This window comes from Pistacia vera, unplaced genomic scaffold (assembly GCF_008641045.1).
Source record: "Pistacia vera cultivar Batoury unplaced genomic scaffold, PisVer_v2 Contig494, whole genome shotgun sequence".
NCBI classification, from domain to species: Eukaryota; Viridiplantae; Streptophyta; class Magnoliopsida; order Sapindales; family Anacardiaceae; genus Pistacia; species Pistacia vera.
In genome coordinates this window covers 67,998-83,191 of record NW_022196328.1, presented here as the reverse complement: position 1 = coordinate 83,191, position 15,194 = coordinate 67,998, and the positions used below count along the sequence as shown (strand labels likewise).

Here is a 15,194-nt window from a genome sequence, read left to right as displayed (position 1 = left end):
TTCTTACAATTCTTTTTCTTTTTACTCCAAATGCTCAGCGGGTTTTGCTTTATCTCCATATTTTCTAAAATGGCTTTGCTCCAAAACCGAATTTTTTTTTGTTTTGGGTTTGGCTAAATATATGAGCTTGCACCTAACCTTCTTTAATTACACCAAGCAGCAGCACCCCACCACCACCACTTGAGCTGTTTTAATGGTCAGTATATAAATTATTTATATGAAACGATTTTTTTGCCTCCATCATTCAACCAGCCACTGCCACCTTTAGCACTCTCATTCTCCATCTTGTTTTCTTGCTTCTTTCTTCTTTCTTCTTCATTTTTTTGGATCTCTCTGTCTGGAAGGTTTAATCTATGGTTTGATTATGGCTTTGGTGTTAGATATCCGGAGTTGTGTGGTTGAAAATAACAGATAAATTTGTTTGGCTCGAAACGGTGATGGACAAATTTTTTTCACAGAATTTTAAAGATAAAAGTAGGCCATCTCTTACTCTTATAGGATCCCTTACTTCCAAATCAAAATTACTTTAATAACCTTTGCCTGTTAAATGTGTCTTAACGAAAGTTAAACAGAATGGGGTTACATGTTAACCTAAACGATCTTTTCTGTGCACCTAAAAACTTTACAATTTCAGGGGACGTCAATATATTAACACTAAGAATAAACTAATTAAAGTGAAAGGAATAACAATTGATTATTGTAATCTCACTAATCTATGTGCGTTTCTTTCTCTTTTTTAAAATCATGGTTGTAATTAAAAGTGTTTATAAAATGTTTTGTCTTTACTTTCAAATCCGTGGCAGAAGAATAGTATTTTTGTTGGTATTCAAGGCAGGTAGAGTATTACCGCTGCATGCAAAATGGATAATCAGCTAGCGTCAATTAGGGCAAGGTAATTGTATAAGTTTATATTATCACAAGCACGTCATGGTATAACTCTCATATCATACTATAAAATTAAACATTGCGATTAAAGTCTTCCAAGTTACGCACCGACATGGTAAAACTCAAACCTATAATAACTAATCCTTACTTTAATTTATCTTTTCTTAATTTACATCCCCTCATTATAATATAATGTACGACTTCTTCAGAAAATTGCCATGGACCTTCTCAAATTAAAACATTCATCTAGGCATTCATTAATAATTAGTCCGTATTAACCGACAACGACCACACACATATAGAGATACGAGCAAACCGGGTTGACCCAGACCATGAAGAAAAAGGCGTACTGTGGCCTTAAGTTTGTTTCCTTTAATGAAATATATAACCCATAATTATTGGAATCTTAACTTACATAAAAACCCGCAAAAAAAGAAACGAAAACAGTTTCCTAATTAAAGATTTAAAAGACAAGATGGAATTCAAAGTTGTTGACTTTGATCCAAAAATTATTGATTAGCTTCAAAATATATATATATATATAGTATCACGTATATATGTAAGTTGTGAGAGTTAAAGTTTTATATATTGGTAATTTTTTTTATTGCAACTAATTTAAAGATGTTTCAATTATCTTTTTAAACTAATATTTAGATTAGATTTCTAGATTTTAACTTGTTAGATGTTGTTAGTTAGCCTTGAATTGTTCTGTTTTTAACCCAATATATATATATATATATATATATATATAGCATGGCACAACATATATCTTTGAAATAAGGAGATTCGTTAAGAGATGAAGTCTCGGAGTAGCATTGATACGGTCGTAATTAATTAACAGTGTATATTGGTAAAGCTTTTAGAATTGTATATGGAGTTATATTAACATAGTCGTGCTAAACATGGTTTCTTAGGATTTCCTTTCCCCCAAGAATCAATTCTTCTACGCATGCAATATTCCGTTTTTCTCTAGTGAGAACAAACACCTACAAGAAAAGTTATATGAAAATGTGCATGTTGCCGTTTTAAAATTTGATTAAATTGTTAAATGATAAACATTTAACCAAATTTTCTCGTTTTGAAATTTATATATATATTTTTTTAATATATATCATGGGTCAATCTTAGCATTTTAGGCACTGAATTATATGTATATAGTATAGAGAGGGGTAATTTATGTATATATACAGAAAGACAGTCACAATACGAACAAGGAACGATCTATTCGCAAACTTAATTCTTTTAAGAATAACTTACAAGGATTTGTACATGGGATCGATAGATTCAGAGACTCTACAAATTAATATAACTAATCCATTGATTTAAATATATGACAAAGGAGTACTGAATAACAGTATAACAATATGTTATTGATTGGCGTCTTGGTTTGCTCAGCAAGAAGCAGCAGATGGGTTGGTAATTAAGGAATCGTAGAAGCGAGGGTTTGATCCAAAACTTAAAGTGCTTGTAGAAGAGCCATCACCGCCGCCACCGCCAACCTTCTCACAAGAAGGGCACATGGTGAGGGTGGCTGCAGGCAATTGCATATAAACGGGTGCCGGGTCTTTCAATGATTTAAGCTCTTGCAGCTCCTTTTGCAACCTCTTGTTCTCTTCTGTTAATGATTCACAACATTTCTTCAGAAACTCGCAATCTACTTCTGTTTGCTTCAACTTAGTCCTGCACAGAAGAATAAAAGGAGATGAGAAATCATTCATACGAAGGTCAAACACTTCAAAGAAAATTAATAATCTTTCAACGGTTTAGCTAATTCTATGTAAAACAATTAAGCAAACCTGGCTCTCCTGTTCTGGAACCAAACTTCTACTTGCCGTGGCCTTAGATTCAACTTTTCTGCTAAAGCTTGTTTTTGCTTCTGATAAATATAAGAAAAATCAAATTATATCATAGTATAATATAAACTATCTATTAAAATATTATGGAGATGAAAACAAAAAGAATATATATAGAGAGATTATCAAAGATTCCATACAGGATTGAGAGTGCTATGTTCTTTGAAGCTTTCTTCCAAAGTGGCAAACTGTGCTTTGGTAAGTCTGAGTTTCTTCCTCGGACTGCCCTCTTCATCTTCATCGCTAACCCTTGAATTAGAAATTCTTTCTAACTCTTCCTCTTCCTCAGTAAAGTCTCTCTCTTTCTTGACGCTAGAGTTGGAAAATGAAGACAATGCACTCAGAGAGGAGGTCTGTTGGTGCACATCGGTAGATTCACATACTTTACCCGCTGCATCATTCTTTGTAGCCGAATTCAATATATATTGTGATGGGCCTAACGAAAGAGATGGTAAAAAATGATCATCTTTCAAGAGCAGATTCTTCTTCTTCTGCTGCTGATGGGTTTGTGGCAGCCTGTAAATGCCTAGACCGAGGCCTGTGTTGCAAATATTTTCAAACCCCATTGCGTGAAGACGTATCCAGATATTGAAAATTTTATGGGAGCAAGCCAAATGCAAATAAGAGGGGATAAGAGGAGAGAGTAAAGACGTCCTCTAGAACTAAGAAGGGGGCCGGAGGCGGCTATAGGGATTGATTATTGATCAAATGAAATTAATGAGTAGAGTAACGAATCTTGTTTATGGAGTTAATGAAAGTTACCCTCTTATTTGCCCTCATAAATTTACCGACTATTAGAAAGGAAAAAAAATCTCATCCCTCTATAAGTATACAAAATACATTGTATAAAGTGGATAGCATACGTGTAATCGCATGGAAAGTGGATCTACACTAGAGAACAAATAGACCCTTTTACCTTTTCTTTTTCTTCTTTTCCTCTTATTTTGCTATAATTTTGTAGGCACAGTCGTGTACTACTGTGGAAAAAAAAAAAATTCTCTCTACGATTTTAGAGCGCCATTTGAGGGGAAATACTGAGGTATATACCTTATACACTATATATCTATCAAATACCTATTGAGTGTATATCTATGCAGCAGGCATATGTGTTTGTAGTGTATATCTTTCAAATATAATATATATATTTTCAAGTATTGTCGGTGGAATAATCGATCGAATCATTATATACCTTTATTTTAGAAGTAGACGGTGCCGATTAAAGGTGTGGTTAAACAATAACTATTAACATTAAAAGATGGTGGTGAATTTAGTGAAATTAGAGAGAGAGAGAGAGAGAGAAAGGAGACAACATTCCAAAACATCAATTAAAAAGATTGATCAATTATATGTACGTGCTTACACATATCAACTACTCGCAAACCACCCAAATATCCACCCTCTACATCCCTTGCTTCACTCATTAGATATGGACTCTTGTAACCTTGACTCCTTTATTTTAGGTGTATATCTTCCCCTTATTTTTTTATACAATATACATCATTTTGATGACCCGATTCCTGGTACAGGATACAAAGATACTAATTAACCCCACACCAAGCTTTGAGATAACAAAAAAAATGAGCTTAATTAGCAGCTAACTCTACGAATATAGTTTTCTGATGTGATAAAAAAGTCGCCCTCCTTTGTAAATTGTTAGTTCATTAGGTGCTTATATAACTGCTTAAGTTTCCATACCCAGGCACATGACCGAATTGGCCTCTTTCATCTTCTACATCTCTTAACCGAAGATAACTGCTTCCTACAAAATAAATCTGTATCAAGACTCAAAACTTGTGAGTACTAATTAATTACTGATCTTCCCTACAGGATCTTGCAATGGCTAATGAAACCAGTGGCTTAATATCGTCACAAGCTCTTGACAGCAAATTATATACAGTAACCTCAAGAGACAAGATTATGGGAGTGTCACTAAACAAATTGTTGTGTATTTTTCTAAATGTTCAATGTAATTGTTCTCATTTTACTTGGGCTATCCCACAGGGTGACAAGCATGATGTTTGTTACATAAATATGTAAGATATTAATCAGATTAGGGGATATTTGGTAAATTAAATGAACGTATTGTCTGGGGCCTCCACTTCCAGTTGTCTATGGTACATTTGGTGAAAAAGGAAATGGAATAGAACTAGAGCAGAAAGAATTTCAAAAGAGATATAATTGGTATTTGGTAGGAGTAGAATTCATTAGCGTGAATTCTGGTGTTTGCTTGCTTAAGAGAGCTGATGCCGAGATTTGAACTAATCACATAATCTTCATAAAAAACACATCTAATGATGCCCTTTTGTCAAAGCATGTGAATGAATACATATCTCACCTATACCACTGTGTAAACTTAAGATTTTGGAAGCATCATTTTCTTATGAAAATAAGTGATGGGATATGACAACCAATGTGGTACGTTTAATCCACCGACGAACCTATAAACTCATCAATGCATCCATTCTGTGGGTCATGCCTAAAACTTTTGTAGGGAAATGACATCTAACGGTTAACATATTTTAACATTAATTTAATTTTCTTAAAGTATATATTAATCAGGTTATTATAGCAAACATTAAGATAGGATTATCCAAGTCTTAATGGGTAAGTAGATAGACATTGACTTTGATGCAGTGGAGAATATATTTATAATATATACTGGGTACAATATACAAGGACCGGAAGTTTAGGAATATTAATTGATTGTGTTCACATAAACTAATTATATCTTTCAGTAGTAATCTAAACATTAACCCAAACGACAAAGCAGAGATAGAAAAAGATAGCTTAGAAACAAAGTATGGTGATTTAATAGCACTAATGCGGGTTCTCCTCTTGCTCTGATTTGTAGGAATTAATTTAGAAAAAAGTCACACAAACAAACACATAAATGACACATGCCAGTGCCATCAATTGTTAGGGTTTCTTTAAAATTCTGATATACATAAGAGACAGTTGGAGCCCACCAATGATTTGGCATGATGGAGCATTCGATTCTAAAGAGATTATGATTATGGAAGCAAATGATAGAGGAGGTGGGGGGGTGGTGGTGTTGGAGATAAGGTTTCAGCATTGCGATTGCGGCCTTTAAGGGTAGCCGACCATTCATAGTGTGAGATTGTGCTCTTTGTTTGGCTTTTCTACTTCTCTTTTATTTACATACCAACCGCTCAAATCAAGGAAGCCACCACTTTTGTTTGCATTTGTTCAACTTGTTGTTTATAATTGATTGTAATCTACGTTATCACTTTGCTCACTTTCACCGTATTATCATTTCGAATCTTTTATCTCTTGTGATTTCCACATGGCTTCTTTTTTAGTTTTTGTTTTAATCCCACTTACAACTCATTTTAATTAAAAACATCTACAGATCAAAGGATTTCTCTGGTGCTGATCATATACTTATTTTTATAATAAAAAGAGATATGTCACATAGGTGACGTTGAGGGGGCCGGCATGGAATAGCTTGGAAGTGGGACAAGAGTGGTCTAGTCATTAGTCAAAGTAACATAATCCACTTTGATTTTCATGGCATAAGAGCATCAGCATGGCACCGACTTTTCAAAAAGCAAAGCTAAATCTACCCCACTTAGATTGTCCTAAATCTCAACTAATTGCTACTACTGTGGGACTCAACTTTCATGCTTCCTCTTACATTTTTAATAATATTAGAGTGAGAAAGCCCATGTCAGCTCCCACCTCACCCTTCATCATCCATGAACATCATGCCTTATTCTTTTTCCCAATTGTTTTTACTATAATATACAGTATTTAGACATGGCTTGTTGGATACACTGCATCCTCCGTCGCTTTGGGACAGGCTCACTTTGTGCCTAAATGGATGTTTTAAGCAAGATGCACATCGCACATTCAAGTGGGTATGGGCCACCAGGGATCGATTCATCGGCATAAATTTGGGCTTTTTTTTTTTTTTTTTGTTTTCATGTCAACTGTTGCGAGAGATGGGTACAAAGCATGTGAACTTGAATTTTAGTGGGATTCGTCGGAACTGGAGAAGAAAAAGTAGATTTCTTTATATATGCTCACAGATTTATCCACTAACCATGACTGTAATGGATATATTCACATTTAATGTGCGTTAAAGTAGATATATACTTATCCAATCCAACCATTGAACACACCGGTCTAAATACAATGTATTGTATATTTCTCATTGTCCTAAAACTGTTGGTAATATTATTAGCAATTGACTTTTTCTTTTTCTGCTTTGAAAAATTACACTTTCACATTTAGATGACTTAAAATCATGCCTTATTCCATTTACACAAAAAAAATATATATATATATATATATATAGTATTTATATATGTTGTACTGATATTAAGCATAAATGATCTATAAAACTAATATCCACACTTTGATGTGTGACACAAGTGAAACGATATTGTTGTATGATATTAACTTCTAGGATTGGCGTTAAGGCATGACTGCATGAGAGTGGCGTGATATACTGATATTATTGTTTAGAGTAATGCTATATTTACACCATCCATTACATCATTTTCATTACACCATGATGTGGCATATGTCACATTCATACAAATTTTTAATATTATAATAAAATAATTATTAGTAAAATGGTGATGGTGTAATAAAAATGATGTAATGGGTGGTGTAAATGTAGCATTACCCTATTGTTTATCTCGTGAATTCGTGACGTAGATGGATTTAAATGAATTTAGATCAGCCTCAATGGGCTTTATCAGAGTTTTGGGTTCAGTACCAGAAGTCCAATACGGCCCAACTTGTTGATTACTTGACCATTAAGTGGTGATTTTTGGGCCAATCAAGAGCCCATTTAAAAATTTCAAAAGCATCTTCTTAAACATCATATTCTCTTAATTGTTGAATTGAGAATTTTCTTTCTAACAATTACCTCACAAATAGTTTTGAAATTTGAAACATGTGCACTTAAATTTAGTGTAATATGGCTTTGAGTTTATTTCAGTTTGATTCCTCTTAAATTTTCTATCATATGATCCAAATAATTAAAACCACATTCAATGCTTTCATACGTCGAAACAATTGTACCAATAGATTATTAAAAGAATTGGTTTATCATTGAAGGCTGTTTGTTGCACACCCTCTTTTGAGTTTTGATGTTAGACTTGAATGTTGTTGATCATAGAAAACGATGGAACAGCTGCAAAAGATGGCAATGTTTTCAGATGAGGTGGGAAACAAATAACAAAAAAGCATCTTACTGCTTGCGCCTTTCTACCCGACCCCTTTCACGGAGTCACGGTCAAGGGTATTATTCGCGCATGAGTTCAACGTGGATTCCACAAGTCTATTAAAATCTGATCACTAATGTCGAGTAAGCCCATCCTGATATGACAAGAGAGAGTACAACTCAAGGTTGACCACAAGGGCAAATGTGTCATTTCGGCTGGTTTTCGGGATATCCCAAAAACAAAAAGAAATTGACGGTAAACTCCGTGCTTCTTAGGATGCTACTGCTACATCAATTCCATTGGTTTCCCCAATTGGAATAAATAAAACTGTTGGCTGAATTAATGAATAGGCAAAAAGAGAGAGTCTACCAATGAAAGGCTTAATGATTTATTATATAAATTGAGACAAGGAGTGAGAGCAAGAGAAATATAATCAAAGAAAAAGAAAATGTGTTACAAGGTGAGGTGCTCAACGTGCGGGAAGACCGGCTGGGGTGGTTGTGGAAATCATCTATCATCCGTTTATAAGGGTCGAACGACTTGTACATACCCAAGATTTACCGTAACCACAAATTGGTACCTAAAAAGTTTTGAAACGACAAATAGGTACCTTCCGTCATATTCTGTTACTGATTTCTGTTTATTAATAGTGAAAAGACTAAAATACCCTTCAAAGTTTAAATTTTAGTTTTTTATAAATTTAAAAATTCCTAAAAAACCCCCTAAGTTTTCTAATTTAATTAAACACCCCCATATATAAAAAGTTTGTTAAATAACAAAAACACCCCCAGTGCCAGATTCCGGCCACCATCGCCGGAATCTGGCCGGAAAACTACATTACGACACAGGGTCTGTGTCATAACGTGCCGATCTGGCCTTTTCCGGTCAGATCCGCCACGGATCTGGCCGGAAAAGGCAAGATCTGGCCGTCGAAGCAACAGCCAGATCTGGCCTTTTCCGGCTAGATCCGTGGTTGATCTGGCCGGAAAGGGCCAGATCTGGCCGTCAACGCCGCAGATGGAGTTTTGCGGCGTCGACGGCCAGATCTAGCCTTTATCTGGCCTTTTCCGGCCAGATTAGCCACGGATCTGGCCGGAAAAGGCCAGATCGACGCGTCACGACACAGATCCGACGAGTCTGTGTCGTAACGCAACTTTCCGGCCAGATTCCGGCGGTGGTGGCCGGAATCTGGCACTACAGGTGGCGGGAGTGTTTTTATTATTTTACAAAATTTTTATACATTGGGGTATTTAGTTAAATTTGTAAACTTAGGGGGTTTTTTAGAAATTTATAAAAAACTAAAATTCAAACCTTTAAGGGCATTTTAGTATTTTTACTATTAATAAACAGTAATAAACATAAATCACTAACAGAACATGACGGAAGGTACTTATTTGTCGTTTCAAAACCTTTTAGGTACCAACTTATCGTTACGACAAACCTTGGGTACGTGTAAGTCGTTCTCCCGTTTATAAGAGCATCCCCGAAGGCCAACACTGTAATTGTCGAGCATGGCCTGGCGTCAATCTTGATGCTTAAACCTCTGGGGCTCAACTTGAGGTTGAGGCTCAACCCTCTTCCTCTTGCACAATTCTCTGATCACTGACGGTATATTTCGTTCTATCATTTATAATTTTTTTTGTTTTAATATTCATCCAACTTATTGTTGGCCACTTTTATGGGAATAATCAATAATGTGCACAAGTTGTAAGTTGTGACACTGAATAATATTTGCCTTTTTGGTGTTTCTTTTTAGTGGGTAAGCCAATCATTCCCAAATAAATAAATGCATATGAAATTGAAAAAATTTGAGAAATCCCTAGAAAAAAAACCCGAAAATCGAACCGGACCGAAAATTCGGTTTTTTTGGGTTTCGGTTCAGTTTTTGGTTAAATGAATTTTGGTTACCCGGAAACTGGTTTTTTAACCAAATTTTTAAACAAATTTGAAATTATTCATTTTGGGTTTTTGACTTTGGAATCCCTAAGTAAGAGTGTAAGACCTTAACTGACTAACTCTCAGTCACTCACTCGCTCAGTCTCTCACTCTCACTCTTTGTCTCTCTCGACTCTCTCTCAAACTCTCTGTTCTCATGCGGTCAAGCCTCACTGCCTCAGGCCCTCAGCCACACAAAATCACAAATTTCCCAATTCTCATGCCACCGATCTTTGCTCATCAGACAGCAGACACCGTCACACCACTCCACCAGGCAGTTGCAGACATGCAGTCAGCACTCACCATTCTTCTTTCTCTCAGTCACCGGAAAGCTCACTAGTCACCGATCTTTGCTCACGCCGTCGATCTTTGCTCACCAGACGGTAGACGACAGACACTAGGCAGTCGCAGTTGCAGTTTCAGTTGCAGATTTGCAATCACCAACTCACCATTCTTCTTTCTCTCAGTCACCGAAAAGCTCACCAGTCAATGCAGTCACTGATCTTTGCTCACTAGACGACAGACACCAGGCAGCCATAGTTGCAGACTTGCAGTCACCAACTCATCATTCTTCTTTCTCTCAGTCACTGAAATGCCATGAATTCAAATTATTCAAGTGTAAAAAAAACCTGGAAAAAAAAAAAAAAATGTACCAAAGTGGAGAGTTTGATAGAATTGGGCCGAAAAAATCTTGAAATCCAGCCCATTATAATTAACCGATTAACCGAACCGAATTTTCGGTTCGATTATAAATCGGACTAGTTTCGGTTCAATTTTATTTGAAAACCGAAAACCGGTTCGGTTCAAACTACCGGTTAACCGGTTTTTCCACCCCCAGCCGTTTGAGTATTTTGGGTCTAGGCCCAAACCAAATCAACCAAGGCGTCATCTTCGTGTTTGTTCGTTATATTGGAACTGTTCACGTGTTATCTCACCGCGAAAGCCTCCCTTTCCTTGAGTTGAGTTTCACCTGACACTTGATCACAATTGACGAGTGAAAAGATAATACAGAGAGATGGTGAATAGCAACAGCATCGTCTTCTCAATCACTACTGCTAATCGTTGCTGTTGTTACTCCTCTAACACTGCTGCTCTTATTCATTACTCATCATCTTTCAAGGCACTTCCTCTTTACTCTTGACATTAAATTTTAAGTCAATTTTAAACCATATTGCAGTTTCAAGTAGTAATTTTATATTTATCTTTGTCGCAGCTTCATAATCAGTTGCGAATTAGTTTTGGATTTTCTTCACAATTAGGTCCCTTCACTTCTACAACTTCAACAACATGGCATCATGCTATATCATCAGATTCTCAGGGGTAATATAACTTAATTTTGAATTTTGAATATTATTTTGCTTCCTTTTAATGACTGAAAATCAAGAATAAAAACGGTAAAGAGAGGTATTTGGAGAAATTTACGTTGCCCTACAAGAAAATGGTGTCTTTCCTTATATGATTCTTATGATTTTATAACTAACACAAATCAATTCTCCAACTTAGCCTGTACTCTTAATGATTTAGAGACTTATCTAATTTAATCTTTGAGCCATCACTTGTCCCTTGTCCCTTTTGCAAAAAATCAATTCATACGTTCACATCTTTTGGGTTGGTGAACTAGAGATATATGATTTTTAATTCTGTGTGTTTATGGAAATGGATATTTTGAATTATCACTTTTCAATTGATTGTGTTTGCAAAATATTTTGACCGCTCAAAACTACAGTGAAACATCTGCATCAGCTGGTGGATACTGGGACAACCTTGGATATAATCCTGTGCCAACTGACTTCATGTATACTATGAAATGTTTGGAAGGTGAGGATTTTTCAGATGGTGGCTTGCAGCCTTTTGGGAGCATTCAGTTGATACCATCAGCTTGTATCTTGAACTATGGGCAGGTTAGTTTAGTGAATGCATGTTTCAATTCGTTGTTCCTAATTCCCAAGACTATATGTGCAGTAAATTATTTGGTTGATCTATGAACTTCGATGCTTGCAGATTGTTTGTCTTTCCTTTAAACAGAACCCTTTGGTAAAAGGCTAAGGGTCCGGTTCTCTTTACTCATTTTCTCAATTTATGTGCTCTTGTTGTTGTCAATGGTATATTCTATATTGTATATGTTTGTTAAGGAAGTGGGTACATAAATGTTCCAATTTTGCTGAATAATATTTGGCAACATGATTTTTGGTATTACTTGATCATTTTAACACTTCTACCAACACCTTGTGATCCTATCAATAATTGATTTTGAAGTTTGAAGACTTTGCATTTTGCACATCATAAATGCTTTAATATTGCATTAGCTTCTGTTTTGCAGAGTGTTCTTCTCAATCATGCTTTATCCATTTTGTTTTTTATTTTATTCAGGCAATAATTGAAGACTTGAGAGCATACAAGAAACAAGATGATTCTATCTTGTTATTCCGTCCTGAGGAACATGGATTACGGATGACAGTAGGTGCTAATCGTCTGTGTATGCCAGCACCAACTATTCAGCAGTTTGTGGAAGCTGTAAAAGTTATTGTGTCGGCAAATAGGCGTTGGGTAATGCAATATTATGTTATTTACTAAAGAGAAAACATTTTCTTGATGGCCTAGTCATGGGCTCAATGCCATACCGCAGATTCCGCCTCCTGATAAAGGCTTTTTACACATTCGAGCACTACTTATGGGGACTGGAGCTGTTCTCAGTGTTACACCAGCTCCTGAATTCACCTTTTTTATTTATGTTACTCCTGTTGGGAAGTGTTTTGAGGTATGCAGTTGATTTCCTCTTTTTGCATCCCTTTATATTAACCTGTCCTTTCCAGATTGTTTTTTTTTTTTAAGACACATTACGAGGAAACTCCTCAAGATGATTACCATGTGCAGTCTAACACATCATTTAATGTTTGACCTATGTATACCTGTAAAATTTTCTTGGATAATAGATCATTACCTGCTCTCTCTCTCTCTTTATTTTTCTTTGGAATGGACTTTGTAGCTGGTGAAGTTTATTGTTATTTAGGTCTCTACTTTGTATGATGATGACAGGAGAGTTTAAAACCGATTAATTTGGTGGTGGAAAATGAAGTTCAACGTGCAACTTGTGGTGGGGTTGGAGGTGTAAACGCTATAAGCAACTATGCTGTGGTGAGCTAGTTTTGGACTTGACACTTTGGCAATGATTTGGATTGGACTATTTTCCTGTTAGCACAATCTGATCAATTTAGATTTAGACATTAAATTCATTAAGGCAGCCTCCTAATTACTTAGTGTTGTTGTTGGCTACACTCGTTCTGCTTTATTGATCTTAGATCTATTTTTTGCTTATGTCCTTGTCTAGTTGTCTCATGATTTTCATATTCCCTTTCACCCATATAGGCTTGAAACCCGCTTTTTTTACTGATGCAATAATTGGACTTCGTTAGATATGACCAAACTGTCTCAGCTGATACATTATTTTACTGCTCTAATTTGATAGTGTTCGTAACTTCTTATGATCATACTGGTCTTTATTTTCATGCTTTCTTGTTTTGTCACTTATCCATTTGAAGAACTTCATACCAGCCATGCTCATCCTATAGCATGAATTATGACATTTTTCAAAAAATATTTGAGCTTTTAAAATTTTTCTTTGCAGGTTTTGAAGGCTCAGGCGGCAGCTATAGCAAATGATTTCTCTGATGTTCTGTTTCTTGACTCTGTTCACAATAGATATCTGGAAGAGGTTTCCACTGCTAATATTTTTGTTGTGAAGGTATGATTGAAATTTCCAGATTTTACCTAGAATATCCTTGCATGTATGGGGAGAATGAGTGATGTGGGAATCTTATGCTAGCCTTACTCACTTCTCCCTATAAGTGAATAAGAGAAGTAAGTAAGAGGAGTGAGGAATGCTAGCATTACTCTAGATTATTAAAAGAATTGGTTTATCATTGAAGGTTGTTTGTTGCACACCCTCTTTTGATGTTAGACTTGAATGTTGTTGATCATAGAAATGATGGAACAGCTATAAAAGATGGTAATGTTTTCAGATGAGGTGGGAAACAAATAACAAAAAGAAAAAGGCTACGGACACCGACGCTTTGCACTAAATTTTTACACCGAACGATATGTTTACTGAATCAGACGAGTCACGTATCACGTTAACAAATATTCCGCAAATGAACGACCGTCCATCAAATATGGACGACCATCCATTGTTATTGGACGGTCCTATGGACTCTCGTCCATATTATATAAACGGCCGTCCACCTAGAATGGACACCCGTTTATAGTTTAAACTAAAAAAAATTGGTTTAAATTGTTTATGGATGCCCATCCTCTTATGAGGATGAGCGTCCATCTTTTAATATTAACAAATTTTAAATTTATTTAATGCATTAATTGTGAATCCTAATTGAGTTAGTGCCATATTCTTGTGATACTTGTCCAATTACTTTGAATATAGACAAAAATTTAATGAAGATAGCGACATTTACTTTTTGGATTGAGACTCAAATGTTGGTGTAAAATTTTTTAAATTAAACAATGAACATGTGTCCATCTAAAAGGGACGCCTGTACATAATTTTTGTTTTAATTTTTTTTTATAGGTGAACGTCTGTCCATAGTAATTAGACTCCCATCCATATTATATGAACAGTGTTATTTTTTCATGGACGAGCGTCCATTATAGGTGAACGGCTGTCCAATAATCACGGACGCCCGTCCAATAATCACAAACGCCCATTATTTTGCCTTTAAATTTTTTTGGACATACATCCATTATTTTTCTTTTAAATTTGTTTGGATGGGCATCTATCTTATATGGACGTCCATCCATAATGAATGAATATTCGTCCATATAATATAAATGAGAGTCCATTAAATATGGGCGAAGATCCATAAATATTAGACGATCGTTTATTTAGGAAAGATTCTAACGTAATCGCAACTGATTGGTTGTCATGTCCTTAACAATTGGGAGTAAGCACTACTCTTAACAACAAAGCATCTTACCGCTTATGGCTTTCTACCCGACCCCTTTCACGGAGTCGCGGTCAAGGGTATTATTCGCGCATAATTTCAACGTGGATTCCGCAAGTCTATTAAAATCTGATCGCCAATGTCGAGAAAGCCCATCCTGATATGACAAGAGAGAGTACAACTCAAGGTTGACCGCAAGGGCAAATATGTCATTTCGGCTGGTTTTTGGGGTATCCCACAAAGAAAAAGAAATTGACAGTAAACTCCATGCATCTTAGGATGCTACATCAATTCCATTGGTTTCCTCAATTGGAACGGAATTAATCACTAGGCAAAGAAAGAGAGTCTACCTATGAAGGCTTAATGATTTATTA

At 35.7% G+C, this 15,194-nt stretch overlaps 2 protein-coding genes across 2 annotated transcripts; one reads left to right on the top strand and one right to left on the bottom strand.

The window, feature by feature from the left end:
• Positions 1-2,108: 2,108 nt before the first annotated feature.
• Positions 2,109-3,491, bottom strand: LOC116105157 (homeobox-leucine zipper protein HAT22-like). The gene is made up of 3 exons (XM_031391579.1): positions 2,879-3,491; positions 2,682-2,761; positions 2,109-2,565 (listed from the first exon to the last, which is right to left on the bottom strand). Exons 1-3 carry the CDS (start codon positions 3,302-3,304, stop codon positions 2,277-2,279), a joined length of 795 nt encoding a protein of 264 aa, XP_031247439.1. The 5' UTR covers positions 3,305-3,491; the 3' UTR covers positions 2,109-2,276.
• A 7,272-nt stretch (positions 3,492-10,763) lies between these two features.
• LOC116105158 (branched-chain amino acid aminotransferase 2, chloroplastic-like) lies at positions 10,764-13,621 on the top strand. Its single transcript, XM_031391580.1, has 7 exons — positions 10,764-10,988; positions 11,082-11,188; positions 11,595-11,769; positions 12,239-12,415; positions 12,495-12,626; positions 12,905-13,003; positions 13,494-13,621. The coding sequence occupies exons 1-7, from the start codon at positions 10,884-10,886 to the stop codon at positions 13,614-13,616; spliced, it is 918 nt and encodes a 305-aa protein (XP_031247440.1). The 5' UTR covers positions 10,764-10,883; the 3' UTR covers positions 13,617-13,621.
• The last annotated feature ends 1,573 nt before the right edge of the window (positions 13,622-15,194 follow it).